Source organism: Gymnodraco acuticeps, unplaced genomic scaffold (genome assembly GCF_902827175.1).
Source record: "Gymnodraco acuticeps unplaced genomic scaffold, fGymAcu1.1, whole genome shotgun sequence".
Classification (NCBI taxonomy): Eukaryota; Metazoa; Chordata; class Actinopteri; order Perciformes; family Bathydraconidae; genus Gymnodraco; species Gymnodraco acuticeps.
The window spans coordinates 1,425,525-1,444,412 of NW_022990165.1; the positions used below are offsets into that span (position 1 = coordinate 1,425,525).

The window sequence follows — 18,888 nt, forward strand, 5'->3', positions numbered from 1 at the left end:
TGCATTAATGTTTTATCAACTTACCTTTTACAGCTGGTAAACATAGACACCATTTTAAGTCATTACTATGCCGCTTGGTAGCTTGTAAATGTTTTAACTTCAACTATAAAAGTACGTCATAATTTATCTTTTGGTACATTTAGTTTTATTATCTGAATCTTCAAAGTAACTTAAGTTATCAATTAAATGTAACGTATTTGTCTCTGAAATGTAAAGGAGTAGAAGTTAAACGAAGCAGACGATTAAACTTCTTACTTAAACTAAAAAAAGACTTTGAAATCATATTCAAGTAGCTCTCCTTAAGATTTAGTCCAGGTTTATTTATTAATTCCTTTTGAGTGAAAACAATGGAGCTGGCTGTCTAGAGTCTCCTTGTTGATGCATGACCTTCAAGTTTTCTGAATTGTGTGCATAGTTCAAGTTTTTGTGTGCATGCAATTCAGAATAACTTTAATGAAGTTCTTTGCCACAGACACACAGTTTGTGATTTTGCCAAAAATATAAATATTGCAATACTCTTATCTGTGGGCCATAAATAATTGATTACATTATTTGGAGGCGTCTTTCACAACACCCAAAGACAACTTACAAAAAATACTATAAAAGGTTTAAAACATGACAAAAACACAAACCCAGTATAGTACTTACTGTAAGTTAACCAAATGTACTTACATACTATTTTAAATGAAAATTCTACCACTTAAGATGCATTGATTTTCTTCCAACTCCTTTGTTGAATGGTTGTGAAAATGGAACATGATGCAGCCTCTCTACTACAGAGTGCATCACTGACACAATACTCGTACTGTTCCAGACAAACCTACAGTCATTATGAAATCATCTCCAACAGCTCCGACTGTTAAGTTAATGACATAAGAATTGAGTCATGCTGACTAAACGTGAATCAGAGCTCCAGTCCCAGAGCTAAAAGCTGATTGCAGTAACAGTCCGCCTCGAGCTGCTCTGCATGCAGCCACTAACCTTGTTGGTCACTTTAAGTGTTTGCATGGGATTTCACATCCAATTTAATGTTCGTATGTTGTGATCCTTTGAGAATCAACATGAATACTGTCACAGTCAATATCTGCAACTCACATACCCTCCCTTCCGCTCACTGTTGTGCATTTGCACAACAACTATGATTAAAAGCAGGAGAGGCTTTCCTCTTGTTCACGAGAGGAAATGGTGAATGTTTACTTGATCATTTACAGATTACTCTAGCTTTAAAGTTCATAAACTCATCATATTCTATGCAGGCTGACATCATGTCGGCTTCCTCCAGATCTTCATCGAAGCCACATGATGGCTCAGTGTGATTCATGACTGCATTTTTCAATCAGATGGAAATGTTGCAGATGCCTTTTGTATTCTGTAAACATTTACCCAAATTGTAACCAAACACATATGGTATTTTCGGAGATCAGGATTAAAAATAAAGTTCTGTGAGCGATGTTTGCCTACAAATCATCCAGAGATGGAAAATTATGCTACTCGTGTTTTATTTATGTAAAAGTAGTATTTTTACTCGGTTACAAGTAAAAGTCCACTTTTGGAAGAAATACGCAGCTCTTTTACTTCAGTAAAAGTAGGAATACCACAGTATATGATTGATGATATATACGATTGAACGTGGTTTATTCAGAATCTTGCATAGGAGTGAAATCATGCTAATTTTCAGATTCATACTTGTATTTACGGTTGTTACAAGCAGTAAAGTATACATTTTCTCATAGTATCTATACAGCATTGTCTGAAACGCTCCGTTTGGGTTGCTTGGTGAAAGTTTGGGTCAATGTTTACTTCGTGTCAGAAGCTGTCATTCACATACGTCGTAACAGGACTAAACTAGAAAGATTTGGAATCTTTAAATGTAACTGACAGGTATTTATGGGTGCGTTTGTATTTTCAATCTGCGCGCTCTGCTAAAATGAAAGCGTTGTTGTGTTAAGAAACATCGTGTTCTATTTCTACATGAATTAACCAAAGGGCTAATTCAAACCCATTAAAGGAAAACTTTCATATTGATATGTAGAATACAAAATAAAGTGCCTCTGCTAGTCAGTGAGGATGACAATGTAACAGATGATTATGATATGTGATATTCCAACCCAGTCTCATGGCATTTCGTGTTCACCAACACGATTTTTAATCTATTGATTCGTGTTCACCAACACGATTTTCCCCTTTTTTTCGTGTTGCACAGCACGATTTTAAAAGCAATGTATTTCTACTGGTAATGTGTTTCGTGCCTGCAGCACGTCTTTTTCTCCGGTCGGGTCGTGGAAGACCGGAAGCTGTGTGGTTCATAAAAACATGTTCTTACTCAATATCAAGCCACAGTTATTGCTTTTATTTTAAATCGTATAATTTCGGACTTTTGTTGTGAGGAAAATAAATGGGGCTCAGAGCCTCAGAATACTGAAATCTGTATTTTTTAAATCTTTTTTTCCTTCTAATTTGTTATTCTTTTCAAAATAACACACTGTTATTTACTCACCAATAACACACAATTATCCTTGCTTTTATTTATTGGTTTAATTCCATAATCTCGGGCTTTTTTGGCGTCCGTCAGGAACTGAATTTCAAAATAAGGGACATTTCGAGCATCATTGCGAATGTCAACATTTCTGAGTTTAGGATGGCCGAAGACACTACACTACCCATAATCCCCAGCTATCGTTTAGGACTACAGTCCCCGTGATTAATCTTCAAACTCTGGGATTGGATGTTGGAGTGGCAGTGCGCCAAGGTTACAACGAGCGTCAAACAGCTGTTTGAAATGGAACGAAACCACGCCAGACTATCCAAAACTGGAATCGAACTCCCCCCCAGAACTACACGCTGGCTATTGTGTTTCGCAAAATGTTCTATGGGACATCTCAACTGAACGTTTTCGTTTTTCCCACAATTAGAAGTTGCCAGTATTAAACACATTGGTGTTATCAAATGTAAAACATATTATTAATAAATGGGTGAAAATCGCTTGTGTCCATAATGCGCAGCATTAATACCCAAATGACAGCTCATTGTTACTTTGTAATTCGACTCCACTACAATTCAGAGGTTAACCTGGTATTTTTACTCCACTACACTTATTTGAGTTACTTTGCAGATTCTGATTAATGATGTGAAATATAAACAACCCTTAAATCAGACTTTAGTTACAGTAAAATTCAGGTAAGGTGATTGTCAAGTGCCAACAATCAGGAGAGATATTTGATAGTTGGTGCTTGAGAAGACTAAACATTTATCTTTAATTGACATGAATGGAAACGAGTAATAAAGTATATTCATTACTCGTTATTCTCTACTAATAGTTAATTAAAGACTGTATATTATGGCTATTTTGCACATCCCTTTCAAGATTTTCAAAGGTTTATTGACATAATCATATACACAACTACGGTGTAATTATGCAATGAATGAAAATCTTAGGTCACAGGTTCCTCAACAGTGCATTACAAGACATCTATCAATATGTATTTCGTTTTTTTTTATTAATACCTTTGTACATCCTGCACTAAACTGTTTTATTGTAGAGATCACTTATAGTATCTTCTTGATTTTTTATATTCTATATTTCTATCACAGACCTTCTACTTTCCCCCTATGAAAGTATGTACTCTTCATAATATTTTTATCAAATATAACACATAAAAACAATAATTCAATAACCTGCTTTAACCACTAGGCGGTGCACACAAGGTACACACAGCCATAATAACTTTGTATTATTTAGTGTAGGACACTTATGTATGTACAACATCTGAAGATGTGTAGTTTTATTCATGCTTTCACATCATTTTACAGCATATTGCTATACTATTTCAGACTCAGTATTTACATTCTTATATTCAAAGAAAATCAGTAATATCGTTAAAAACTACAAGTCCTTTTATATCAGCTGTGCACCGTTATGGTGTAAATATAACCTATCTATGAATTAGATCAAATGTAAAAGTCAGCCGAATTAGTGTTGATACTGCAAGGAGACGTATTGTGTGAAGAGAAATTGAAGATGTTTAATTGTTGATATATTTATGATCCACGTCAAGTATTCAGTTTCGGCGGCATTTCTTCCAGTTTTTCCAAAGGTCTTCTCATCAGGGCTCTATAAATAAAGAACTACGGCAGATCTGTAATATGTAATGCAGCCGAACCGTGTATTACAATGCCGTTATGTGATGACTTTCAAAGAGAAAAGCAAGAACACTCGGAATTAAGTATTATTTTAAAATGTTTTCCGGATTTCATATCATTTAAACACCAAATCCCAGCATGCATTGCGGCTAAAACATCCAATAAGCGAGCTTAAACCATAGCTGAGGATCTTGGGTAATCGCTCGAAATGCCTACGTCTGTTTCCGGTTATTTTTATTTTGAAATTCAGTTCCTGACGGACGCCAAAAAAGCCCGAGATTATGGAATTAAACCAATAAATAAAAGCAAGGATAATTGTGTGTTATTGGTGAGTAAATAACAGTGTGTTATTTTGAAAAGAATAACAAATTAGAAGGAAAAAAAGATTTAAAAAATACAGATTTCAGTATTCTGAGGCTCTGAGCCCCATTTATTTTCCTCACAGACGGAAACAAAAGTCCGAAATTATACGATTTAAAATAAAAGCAATAATTGTGGCTTGATATTGAGTAAGAACATGTTTTTATGAACCACACAGCTTCCGGTCTTCCACGACCCGACCGGAGAAAAAGACGTGCTGCAGGCACGAAACACATTATCAGTAGAAATACATTGCTTTTAAAATCGTGCTGTGCAACACGAAAAAAAGGGGAAAATCGTGTTGGTGAACACGAATCAATAGATTAAAAATCGTGTTGGTGAACACGAAATGCCATGAGACTGGGTTGGATAGTCTGTAACAGTAGCCTATGCCTGAGTACATTTTTTTGAAAATGTAGCTAGCTAGCTAGCTAGCTATTTTATAAACGTAGGCCTACTTGTAATCCGTTCGTAATCTTGGAGCGCTTTTGAAACATGCAGTTCGTTATTCAGAGCTAGCTAGTAGCTCACAAGCTGGCTAACTAGCTAGCTCTAAAAAAACAAACGTCATGTTCCAACATTATTATAGTACGACGGAGTATTAGGGCCACACTTAGAAAAAAAAGAGAGAGATTTCGAGAATAAAGTCCTAATATTACGAGAATAAAGTCGTAATATTACGAGGATAAAGTCGTAATGTTACGAGAATAAAGTCGTAATATTACGAGGATAAAGTCGTAATGTTACGAGAATAAAGTCATAATTACGAGATTAAAGTCGTAGTTTCATAAGTGACTTGAGAAAGAGACAACAGCAGCGTCCTGCAATAAAATGAGGAATGCGGAGCATCTTGTGAAGCAGTGCTTTAGTTTAGGTTTCTCAAATAACGAAATACTTAATCTCTTGGCACATCAGCATCAGATTATCATAAGTATATAATAATAATTAGAACTTTGAAAAGGTTGTGCAATAAACTGTCTATTATTTCGAAGAAAGAACCAAACGAACTTGGAGGAGATTGTCTCCTTTCTGCAGGATGATGCTGGTTCTGGCCGACTACAAGGCGTTGGTTACATCTACGAGCTGTTCAAAGGGGATTTGTTGTTTCACAAGAAACAACGAGATTTGTAATCAAGGCTTTGGATCCAGAAGGAGTCGAACCATAGCCTTGTAGTGGAATCGGAATGAGCACCCCATTGAAATCAGGACAGCAGAAAGCTTACACATCTTCCGGCGCAGACTGAAAACTCATCTCTTTCGACTCCACTTCGAGCGATAGAAACTAACAAAGAACTGCTAACAAAGCACGTATACTAACAAAGGACTGGCTTATCTAAAGCCAGTTGAGTAGCACTTGAAATGTTTTAGCTCTATGAAACCTGATGTAGGCTACTTATATGATTCTGTTTTCTTCAAGTTTGTATTTTGTTGGTCGAATGCACTTATTGTAAGTCGCTTTGGAGAAAAGCGTCAGCTAAATGTAATGTGGCGTAGCCAGGAATTATTGTGTGGGTGGGCCTGGAGAAATGTAGGTGGGCCAGGGGGAGACATATTAAGCGTGGGGTCTGAGCTGAGACTTCATTAATGATTGTTTAATGCACTAATAGAACATAAGCATACATTAGCAGTGAAAACAAAAACATAGGCACGGCGGCCTCAGAATGTGTGTAAAACTGACATCCTGATGTCTGATGGGTATCGTTAAGGTTTTAACGGTACTATGTAGTGCCGTGAAAAGAGAGTCGGAGGCGGTGTATTAAGAATGGAGTTCCAATCTTTATTATCCATTACATTCAGAGAGGTTAACACATGCACTGCTCTGCCTGATGAGCTAGCAGGAATGGCAGCTAAAGCTACAGGTGTTCCCCACTAAAGGGTCCGTGTGGCAACACAATAAGCAAGGTGAATTATGTCCAATAACGTGTCACCACACAAGCCCCCCCAGAATTCACACATAAACAAAATCAGCATGGCGGGGAGGAACGACATGCCGACCCCCACGACTCCTGAGCACGGGAGTCAGAAAAGTGACTCCCGCCTGTGCGGCCCCCGGAAGGGGAGGGACCGGAACAACAGGTCTTAAATCCGTGACAGGGGACGAGGCCGGGGGGCGGCCCCGTCGCGGAGGTCGAGCCAGCACCACAGGCTGGTCCAAGTCCAGGTGAGCAGCCTTCACCCGGTCCACCGAGACGTGCTCGGCCTTGCCACCCAGGTCGACCACCAGGTGCTTGTCCCCGTGCTCCAAGACCCGGAAAGGCCCATCATAAGGCGGCTGCAGGGGGCCTCTGTGCGCATCGTGCCGGATGAACACGTGCTCCGCCGAGCGGAGCTCTGCGGGAACCTGGGACACCTGAGTACCGTGCTGAGTAGGAGGGATCGGAGCAAAGGCCTCAGCGGCGTCACGCAGGAAAGCCCGCTGGGTCGACGCCGACCAGGGAGCCGATGCATTTGGGAGGAAATCCCCCGGAACTCTCAGCGGCTGACCGTAGACAATCTCCGCTGTAGAACACTGCAGATCTTCCTTAGGTGCGGTCCTCAGGCCCAGCATCACCCAGGGCAGCTTGTCGACCCAGTTACTGTCCGTAAGGCCGGCCTTGAGGGCCGCCTTCATGGAGCGATGAAAGCGCTCGCAGAGGCCGTTAGCCTGAGGGTGGTAAGCGGTAGCTCTGTGCAGCTTAACCCCCAAACCGCCTGCCACAGCATTCCAGAGCTCGGACGTGAACTGAGAGCCCCTGTCTGAGGAAATGTCTGACGGGGTGCCAAAACGACACACCCACGTTGCAATGAAGGCCCGGGCAACGTCTGCGGCTGATGTCGAAACGAGCGGAACCGCCTCCGGCCAACGGGTCGTTCTGTCCACCATGGTGAGGAGGTAGGAAAACCCCTGAGAGGAAGGCAACGGACCAACCAGGTCAATGTTGACGTGATCAAACCTCCTCTCAGGCACCAGGAAACGCTCCAACGGGGCCTTCGTGTGGCGGTGCACCTTAGCGCGTTGACAAGCCACGCACTCCCTGGCCCAAGTCCTCACGTCCCTTTTCAGTCCTTGCCAAACGAACTTCGCCGCTACCAAACGCACCGAAGGTTTAACGCCGGGGTGTGACAGGCCGTGCACAGCCTCGAACACAGGACGCCTCCAGCTGGCAGGGACGACAGGCCGCGCCAGGCCCGTAGAGACGTCACACAGGAGAGTAATGCCCGCGTCGCCGAACACCACGTCCTCCAAGCGCAGCCCCGCGCTCTCCACCTTCAGGGCCTGGACGCCGGGATCTGTGACCTGGTCTGCCGCCATGCGAGTATAGTCCAGGCCCAACTGGACGGCACCGATGACGACCCTGGAGAGGCAATCAGCAACCAGGTTCGACTTGCCAGCCACGTGCTTATTGTCCGTAGTGAACTCCGATATGTAGGACAGCTGCCGCTGCTGACGTGCCGACCAAGGCTCCGCCACTTTTGACATGGCGAAGGTGAGCGGCTTGTGGTCGACAAACGCCGTAAATTCACGGCCTTCCAGCATGAAACGGAAGTGCCGCACGGCCAAATAAAGTCCGAGGAGCTCCCGGTCAAAGGCGCTGTATTTGCGTTCTCTAGGCGTCAGCTGGCGGCTGAAAAAGGCGAGCGGCTGCCAAGCGCCCTCCACCCACTGCTCGTGCACTGCACCGACCGCGTAGTCTGACGCGTACGTGGTGATGGAGATGGGAGCCGTAGATGATGGGTGTGCCAGCAAAGCCGCCTGAGCCAACGCGGTCTTGACCTCAGCAAAAGCGCCGTCCGCCTCTGCTGTCCAGTCGATCTCCTGGACGGGGGTCTTGCCTTTCAACGCTTCATACAGCGGCCGCATGATGTGTGCGGCCCGGGCGATGAAACGGTGGTAGAAAGTCACCATCCCCAGAAACTCACGGAGCGACCGGGCTGTGAGCGGGCGAGGAAACGCCGCAACAGCCTCCACCTTCGCTGGCAGAGGTGTCGCACCGCCCTTGGTGACGCGGTGCCCCAGGAAATCGATGTCCGACACCCCGAACTGGCACTTTGCAGGATTGATGATTAATCCGTGTTCGTTGAGCCGTGTGAAAAGGGCTCGGAGGTGGGACAGGTGCTCCTGCACTGAAGCGCCGGCGACGAGTATGTCGTTGAGGTAAACAAACACAAACGGCAGGTCCCGCAGCACCGAATCCATCAGGCGCTGGAACGTCTGAGCGGCATTCTTGAGTCCAAAAGGCATCCGCAGGAACTCAAAAAGTCCAAAAGGCGTTATCACTGCTGTCTTGGGAATGTCCAGGGGGTGCATGGGCACCTGGTGGTATCCACGCACCAGGTCCACCTTGGAAAACACCCCCGTACCGGCCAGATGCGCCGAAAAGTCCTGAATGTGCGGCACCGGATAGCGGTCAGGCGTAGTGGCGTCGTTGAGTCGGCGGTAATCCCCGCACGGGCGGAACCCGCCGTTCGATTTGGGAACAACGTGCAGGGGGGAAGCCCAAGGACTGTCGGATCGGCGGACAATGCCCAGGCGCTCCATGGTTGCGAACTCCGCCCTCGCTACAGCCAGCTTAGAAGGGTTCAACCGCCGGGCCCTGGCGTAGACAGGAGGCCCCCCGGTAGTGACGTGGTGTTCCACGCCATGCTTAGTGGTAAGCGCAGAGAAGGTGGGTAGCGACAAGTCTGGAAACTCGGCCAACAGTCTGAGAAACGTGTCTGCACCTGACAGCGAGCCTGACAGCCCGTCGTACGCTGCGCTGCCAAGTGTGCACACGAGGGAAGAAAACGTTAAGGCATCAACCAAACGCCTATTCTTAACGTCCACTAAGAGTCCATGAGCACACAAAAAATCCGCTCCGAGGAGGGGAAAAGAAATGTCCGCTGTCACAAAATCCCAGCTGAAACGCTGTCCTCCGATGCACAAACACATAGGCCTCACGCCGTACGTGCGAATGGGACTGCCGTTAGCCGTCGTCAATCGCGGTCTGTGCCCCCCACGGGCGACGTCTTCACTCGACGCTGGAACTACGCTCCGTTGAGCGCCCGTATCACACAGAAACAAGCTCCCCGAAACGCTGTCGCTGACGAAGAGGAGCCTGCACGTGCCGCCGACGCTCAGAGCCACTACTGAGCGCCGGCCCCTCCGTTTCCCGGGGGTTTGTATCTGCACGGAGCGATGCATCTCTTCGCCCTTGTCCCGAAACGTGCGTGGTAAACGCACTCTCCGGCGTCTCCACGCCGGCTAGCCACAGCCGTGTCCGGCCTCCGCCACGCTTTCTTGACTGCCGGTGGGCCGCTGAGCGTCGCGTCTAACGTCTCTGCCCCGGGCTGTTGCGTAGCCAGGAAAAAACGATCCGCTTCCTCAGCCAAAGCACGGGGCTCCGTGACAGGCGTGTTGGCCAGCGCCGTCTGTACCCGGGGAGGCAAGTGACGCAGGAAAATCTCCGTGGATAAAATCCGGGGATCTTCCCCCCCTAGCAGATTTAGCATTTTCTCCATTAGCTGGGATGGCTTGCTGTCTCCTAGGCCTTGAATGTCAAGTATCTGGCGGGCCCTCTCCTTAGCAGATAAGCTAAATGTCTTAAGGAGAAGGGCCTTAATCGCCTCATATTTGCCATGATGTGGGGGGGCTGCGATGAATCCCACCAACCTGGACGACGCGGAGCTCCCCAGCGCTGCTACCACATGGTAGTATTTTAGGTCCCCGTCACGGACCTGTCGGCAGGCGAAATGTGCCTCCACGTGTGCGAACCATGCCTCCGCGGCGTGCTCCCAGAATTCCGGCAGCTTTATGAAAACATCGCGCTCAGCCATGTTCGTTAATTTTCCGGAAACTTTCTCGGAAAAGTCGGGGTCACCAGTGTAGTGCCGTGAAAAGAGAGTCGGAGGCAGTGTATTAAGAATGGAGTTCCAATCTTTATTATCCATTACATTCAGAGAGGTTAACACATGCACTGCTCTGCCTGATGAGCTAGCAGGAATGGCAGCTAAAGCTACAGGTGTTCCCCACTAAAGGGTCCGTGTGGCAACACAATAAGCAAGGTGAATTATGTCCAATAACGTGTCACCACAACTACTACTTTTATCGATAGCGCTTATCAATCCGGTCCTTTAACAGTACTTTTATCGGTTCTTTTGGAGAGAAAAAAAAGGTAAACTAACTAAACAAATTGTGAACAAAACTAACATTGCTTTTTATTTAAATTAAATACATAATATTTCACATTAAAAGAAACAACAATGTTTTAACAAATCGTATTAAATAATCTGATGACAGAATTGTAAACAGAATAGCTGAAACTTTAACAAAATAAATAACTCAGTTACCTCTAATCATTAACCCATGTTTGTATAATGTAGGTAACTCTGTGTGTTGCTGCTAGCATACATAACATACCTGACGTGGAAACGTTACTCGTGGATGGGGCTACAGAGCTACTAGAAAGACAGTCGAACCCGGTGCATTTCTCCGTCTGAATGTGGAGCACTTTTGCAAGATGTTTTGACAAATTGCTCGTGTTACCGCCCTTACATGCTAAACTCTTATTCCACTTTTGGTATCGAGCATTGTCCACATCGAGACGGGTAAAGTTTAACCACACCTCGGAGCGCGTTCTCTCCGCCATCTCCGTGTGTGTGTGTTGCTGCATGTAGCAGCTGCGTGTGTGTAAACTGCCCCGCCCCCTCGCACACAGACGGGGGAGAGAGATCTCTCGTCTGGATTGGAAAGATCTAAAATACTAAAAATAATCAGACGCATTTTGCTGTCTTTTTGCATATTAGAAACGGAGTTGGCGACACTTAATCTTCAATGTAATGTTTGTATAGCAATAATACATACGACATATATCGGGGGCCACAGGTTGTTTATCCTTGACAGTCGCACAGTGGGCACACACTGAGTGTTTTCATATTCAGCAAATGTGTGCATGCTAAACTGCAGACCTGAAGAAGAAATAATACTTTCATTCACTCACGGCAAAAGTTACTTTACTTACTATAAAAACTCACGGTAAAAAAATGCACTCCCTATTCCATTGTCATGAAGGTGGAATCTAACTATATCCAGAATAAGTTTTATTGGATCCAGGCTAGAAACATGTTTATTTCTGCTGTAAAGTTGGGCATTTTAACATGGGGGTCTATGGGAATTGCTCCTTTTTGCATCCATCCCCTGTCGGCCACTAGAGGAACTGCAGTTTGTGGCACTTCCTTCTGGGCTTCCCGGCTCTGCGCTATGAAGCGCTGATTGGCTGTGGGTGGGCCAGACGTGCTACGCCACTGATGTAATGTAGTCGGCCAGAAGCAGGCATTTCCTCCTGCAGAAAGGAGACAATCTCCTCCAAGTCCGCTTCTCAAGTCACTTATGAAACTACGACTTTAATCTCGTAATTATTACTTTATTCTCGTAACATTACGACTTTATTTTCGTAATGTTACGACTTTATTCTCGTAATTATGACTTTATTCTCGTAATGTTACGACTTTATTCTCGTAATGTTACGACTTTATTCTCGTAACTATCACTTTATTCTCGTATTATTACGACTTTATTCTCGAAATCTCTGTTTTTTTTTTCTAAGTGTGGCCCTAATACTCCGTCGTATTGAAGTCCTGACGGATTGTTAAAAGACATGGTTCCTTAAAGGTGGGTTAGGTAAGTTTCAGAAACCGGCTCGAGTGCACTACAATTTGAAAGTACACAGCCGAAAAGAATCCGCCCCTTCCTTCAGACTTCCTTACAGAGCACCTCTTCCAACACACATGAACGCGCACATGACGTCAGCAGACTGGTGAAAGTGGCCGCCTGTTGCTGGCGAGTCATTGAAGTACTGCTGCAATGCACGCCCAATGACGGCACGCCCAATGAGGGCACGAGATACATTTGTGCGTGCACGAGATGGAAGGCTGACAGACAGAGCGGCATTCCAATCCGTTTAGCCGGGTCGGCCAAACTGATTGGTTGTACTTTTTACAGTACTACGGCTTCCACAGATGACATTTTTTTATGGATTTTTTGTCAAAGCACTTAAGATATTCATTGCTATCGGGATGTTAAGAGCATTCCATGGAATATAACAAAAAGTGTATCTCGAGCCGGTTTCTCAAACTTACCTACCCCACCTTTAATATGCCGCTTGCATTTGGTGTCTTTGTTAATTTAAAGGGGACCTACCTATTATGCAAAATCCACGTTTTCAAGTCTTTTTTACATCAACATGTGTCCCCTCTGGAGATTCTGAAAGTTTCAGGAAAAAATATTCACCATTTTTTTCCCTGATCCATTTATATAAAAACCTGTCTGAAAACGAGCTGATCAGATTTTGGCCACTTTATGATGTCATAACAAATGTTTGGCTTGTGTAACCATTAGCCAATAACCAACCAAGGTACCCCCCCCCCCCCCCACCACCTTATCACCTGAATCTCCTCCTAGAGCACCATTGTGTTCTTTGAAACCAAATCTCTCTCAGAGGGGCGTGGGGAGGGGCTCCTTATTTTCATCTAAAGTAACAGAGAATCAGCACTTTTGAAACAGGGCTGAAACAGAGGGGATTATGGGATGCTGCAATGATCTGTTTGGTGTTTGGAGCCAAACACTTCAGAGACATGCTTTGTATATATCTGAGAACTATAATATATTGATGAAAAACAGTATAATATTTCGATATACTTATACCAAGTATTTACATCACACTTAGACCGGCTTTATATAAACATGAACATCTTTTAACAATTTGGGATCTTTAAATAAAAGTACAAAAGTTTTAACGTATACTTACCAATAAAAGTAAAAATACTATACAAAATAATCCCTTTCAAACAAATGAATATAGTATCGCTGGATTGCTATTATTATTATTATTATTATCATTAATGCGTTCATCAGTTTATGCTGAAAGAGGTGGAGCTAACTTTAATTACCTTTGTAGTGAAGTAGAAAATGGAAATACTGAAAGTGCAAATAACTCAAAATTGCACTCAAATACCCTCTGAGACACCCTTGTGTTTACACACACACACACACACACACACACACACACACACACACACACACACACACACACACACACACACACACACACACACACACACACACACACACACCACACACACCACACACACACACACACACACACACACACACACACACACACACACACACACACACACACAACCACACACACACAACCACACACACACAACCACACACACACACACACACACACACACACACACACACACACACACAAAGGGCTTAAAAGGATCACACGATGCTCAAGATGCATTCCTTGTTTGCTTTTGTCTCAGGGGACCGTGGAGACAAATGCCACAGTGAATCTGAGCCTTTTAAGTGTGTTAAAAAAAGCGGTACCCCATAACACTAGCTGAATGTGTATATGTGTCTTGTGCTATATAAATAAACTTGACTTCACATTGTTGAATATTTCATTCAGTCAAACGCGACACAGTTTATTATCTCTTCACATCTTTTCCAGTATGAAAATAAATAACAATAAATAAGAATGTGAACTTCATTGTAATTCTGTTTTTACCACTTAATGTACCACATCACTATGAAGACGTCATTAAATATCTTCGGATGCTTTTTACCGTGTCACCAACATCCACTGCTGCTCATTTCTGACATTTTAAATGTTCTTTTTGGTAAAATTCACTAACATCATAGTAACTCCACTTCTTACTTAAAACACAACACCGTTAAAAAGTGTGTAATCTCCTGCCACCAAAGCTTGATTGTCTCCAGTTATGTCTGAGAGGACTGCTCTATGTGTTTGAACCTTCATGTTTTTAGAAAGTTCTCTTTACAAATAGCTGTGATTTTGTGTGAAAGGTTTGCTCTGTAGATAGAGAACTGTAGAGGATTGAACCAGATAGACAATTGAAAGGGCAAAAGAATCCCTCTGGGCATTAGTTCAATAAGAACTGGAATAAACAGAAACTGTGCCGCTTAAGCAAGCTCTTTGTAAAACTCTGCAGCAGAAATAAAAGGTTAGCGTTAACACAATTGGAACTGGATCAGGAAACATCCTCTGGGGATACTTTTATCACAAACCCCAGTTTATCCTTTTCAATCTAACTACTCAATGGACTATAGAGGGCCCAAAGAAAAATACCTCTACGTGCGTCTTTTGAGCCAATTTGAAACGTAGTGGTTGGGTAATGATAATTGGTCCTCTAACACATGTCAATTTCTTGAGTGATTTTGCCTGTTATTCCTGTGCATTTCTGACTTTCGCGTGCCATTTGTTGGAGAAGCCTTTTTAGAGGCAACTTCTTTACGAGTAAAGTGACACAAAGAGCATGAAAGTCTGCATAGAGAGGATGGACGGGTCAAACTGCAGGACTTTCTCAGGAGACATTTCTTATGCAAATCCCCAAATCAATCAGAGTTAATACCGTTGACTACTTACTTATGCATAACTTAATTTAAGTAACATACAAACATTTTGACACAAACCATGATTTTTTTTCCTAAACCTGAACAATTAGTTTGGTTGCCTCAACATAACCATGTAGTTTTCTTTGAATTAACAGCATTAATGTGTTTCAAACTGGTGATATGAGATGAGCTGGGACTGGGGCTTTACATGACATGCTAAAAGCTTAAAATACGTGAAATGACACCAAAATGTCCTTTGAAGCAGCGTGATAATTAAACACCTTCCCATGAGATAACTTTGGACAAAAAAATGTAATTATTCCCCCATCATGCCACACTGTCGGGAAATTGATTAAAATATAAGTTTGAAAAAGTTAATTCTTCTTCTTTCTGAGCAAAAACAATTTAAAATGTAAGTAACACATTTGGCATCCACATTATACTGTTATTAAAATAGACATTATGGAAAGAAAATATGACAGCTTAATTAAAAACATTTCATCCGTAGTGTAATTTGGCGTTATATTACCCCCATATACTGTACATACAATTACTCACTACTCAGCTGATCAACACTAGAAAAAGACACATCACAGCAGCATGTGAGTTCCTGTTACCTTAAACATTTGTTGACACTTCATCAGAACCAGAGCTCACAATCCTATTGGGTATTAGTGCCATTGTAGGTAAACATGTTTTATTATGGAGCCTTGAGAGGGGGGTATCATGAGAATTGCGATAATACAGAAGAAGACAACACAAAAACGTCAATATAAAGGTAATCCCTTAAAGAAAGATGTGTACAATTTTGGGCTATGAAATAAAAAAATTAACAACTTAGCTTGACTATTTTCTTGGAAACGGAATGTAATATTCAGGGTAAAAAGCCAGATTTTTCCAAATTTAAATTCTTATTGTTTTTGAAAATCTTCATTCCCAGAGAATTTAACAGAAATGTTACATTGTTTTATTTTAGCATTACCCCAATCCAATGGCTCTACAATTATAAAAATGAACAATGGTCCTAATATATACCATGCACTTAACTTGAAAAGGAAAACAAAAATTGATTTTAGAGCAAAATGATGATGTTCATATACAATTTGACACAAACAGCAGTTGACAAAAATGCACAGGTGCTAGGCATACTGGTATAGTAGGAATGTGGACTGTGACTTGCTGATCACATGGATAAATGTGCCCATATGATTCACAGTGTGTGGTTTGTGTTTTTTTGGTTTATATGTGTCTTTAACCCCCTGTTTATATTATATTTATATATGTACAATCAATCGGTAAACAGAGATACTGTGTAGCTTGTTCCCATCATGCTTCAAGTCAACCCAACCCAACACCACGGAACGTCATTTGATGAGATACAAGAATACAAGAATGAACTTCTTCCTGGTCAAATAAGCTGTATATCACTGGTTTGCTGGTAGAGAGGAAACAATAATAAGTCTCTTTATTCAGCTGAAGAGTTTTGTTCCAAAAACATCATTCGAAGTCCATTCTTGATCTTATAGGAAATAATAAAAAAACAGTGACATTTTTTTTAATCCGCTATTTAAATCATGAACATGTACTTAAAGCAATACAAGTATAACAATTTCCCCTGTGAATGGAATACTATTAAATCGTTAGATTATTATGATTTATGCGTTCATGCAAATGCGAATGCAGAATTACTGTTGTATTGATGGAGGTTAAGTTAATGTTGAACTTAGTTTATTATCATTATTGAACCATAAAACCTTTAAATACAATAAATAAAATACTTGCCGATACATTTTCTAACAATCAAGTATTTATTTGTACTTAATATATAAATATAAAATATATTATAAACTGTTTAACATAATATAACATCATACTTTATAGACTCTTCATAATCTCATAAAAAAGTACCTGAAATTCAGTACTTGAGTAATTGTCAAGAATCCACCATGATTTTTGTACATCAGAGTAAGACAGGCTAACTATTCCCCCTGCTTCCAGTCTTTATGCTAAGCTAGGCTAATTACTTCCTGCCTCTGATTTTTCTTCATAGTCAATGTATTATTTTAGAACAAAACTCTTCAGGTATAAAATGATGGAATGCGTTCATCGTTCTGGAAAAATTATAAAAGTAGCATGACTGCACTAAACAGAGGAAGATAACACAACACCAAATTAACAAACACCATGACCAGACAATTGTTTGTGACAACAGAATACAAAATAAATAAAACTGAAAATAAATTCATTTGAATAACTTAGTTTAAGTCCAGTGTCCGCAGGCCTGGAATCCAGTTCAGTGCAGTCCAAGCGGCCAAAGCTCTGAGTTTTCACAGATAGCGAAACAAATAAATAAAAGTATGCAAGCAGGAATACAACAGAGACTTTCTATGGCAGGCAAACATTAACGAATATGGAGTGCTGTACATTCACACCCTGATTCAAAGTCACCCAGCTTGGTCACGTGCATCACTTGATCCACTAACCTCTAAAGTCTGCAGTGTCCTTTTTCTCCATCCTCATCTATTTTCACGTCTGTGTAATGTCCCTCCGGAGGTTTAGGAGACTGATGCAGTCCCTCTCTGTGGCCCTGCCCCAGCTCACAAAGTGGTTCAGTGTACTCCAGTGATGTGGCAGAAAATGATGACGACAGCTCAAAAAACTGTATCCAGGTCGGCGCCGGCCTTCTGTCTCATAGCGACGAGGACTGCTTAATGCTGTGAAAGCTGACCCGTGAAGGGGAGGTGGGGATGGACATGGCCTGGGTCATCCGGGCCCGGATGGAGTGCTGCTCCTGCCACCGGTGGAACCGCTTTCTCACAGCCGACCGCACCTGGTGACAACAAAACAGGAAGAATCATAAAAGGTCAGCTGATGGTCTTTGTGTTACCTATGCATTTTGGGGCTTTCATTTTCCTGTAGTGTGTTATATAGGTTCTAGTGCAGGGGTTTCAAACTCAAATACACAGTGGGCCAAAATAAAAAAATCGGTACTAGTCGAGGGCCGGACTGGTTCAATGTATATTACAAAACGTATTGAAATGAACGTATTGCACATATTAAACCTGGAACTAACAAAGCTTAAAGGTGGGGTAGGTAAGTTTGAGAAACCGGCTCGAGATCGCTAGAATTTGAAAATACACAACCGGAGAAAATCTGCCACTTCCTTATAGAGCTCCTCCTCCTACACACACAAACGCGCACATGACCAATGAGGGCATGAGATAAGTTTGTGCACAGATGGAAGGCTGACAGGCAGGTAGGCCATCCAGTTACTTTAGCCGGGCCGGCTCAAATGATTGGTTGTACTTTTTACAGTATTACGGCTTCCACAGATGACATTTTTTTATGGATTTTTTGTCAAAGCACTTAAGATATTCATTGCTATCGGGATGTTAAGAGCATTCCATGGAATATAACAAAAAGTGTATCTCGAGCCGGTTTCTCAAACTTACCTACCCCACCTTTAAAGTGGACCTATCATGCTATATTTGAATACTATATTGTAGGGCCATACCTATATAAAACATGTCTGCAAAGTTGTTTTTTCAAAATACCAAACAGATCATGCATTTTAGCCATGCCTCATTTTGCTCTATTTGCTCTTTTTTAGCCCTGTTTTTGCAAGGGCTGAATCTGAGAAGTCTTCTTCGCTGCTTTTGTGGCAGACTACAGCGACACCTACAGGCCTGGCATATGTACTACAGCGTCTCCAGCGCTTTCGAACGGCAATGGCCGTGGCTGTCTCCTCCTGATAGGTGGAGAGTTGCCCCTATAGGCGGAGCACCCCTTTTCTGACATCAGAAAAATTCAAATAATAATCGGCTCCGTTGCAGCCCCGTTTTTAGAATTTGGGTATGGAGGAAAAGAGAGAGGGTTGTGTTTTCTGACACTTGGTGAGTTCCCTGACACACTGGGGAGTCGGGGACACATATTCATGTATAAAAGACATACAAAAGTGCATTTTGCATGATAGGTCCCCTTTAAATTATTGCCAATAAAAACAT

The 18,888-nt window shown here is 42.5% G+C and overlaps 1 protein-coding gene across 3 annotated transcripts in view; it reads right to left on the reverse strand.

Moving 5' to 3' along the window:
* Positions 1-14,010: 14,010 nt before the first annotated feature.
* The window catches only part of LOC117547086 (corticotropin-releasing factor receptor 1), a 93,209-nt gene continuing 88,331 nt past the window's right edge, over positions 14,011-18,888 (reverse strand). For all 3 annotated transcript variants that reach the window (XM_034217553.1, XM_034217555.1, XM_034217556.1), the window contains one exon: positions 14,011-17,714. In XM_034217553.1, coding sequence (XP_034073444.1) covers positions 17,574-17,714 — 141 coding nt within the window. In that variant the 3' untranslated portion in view covers positions 14,011-17,573. The remainder of the gene's footprint in view (positions 17,715-18,888) is intronic.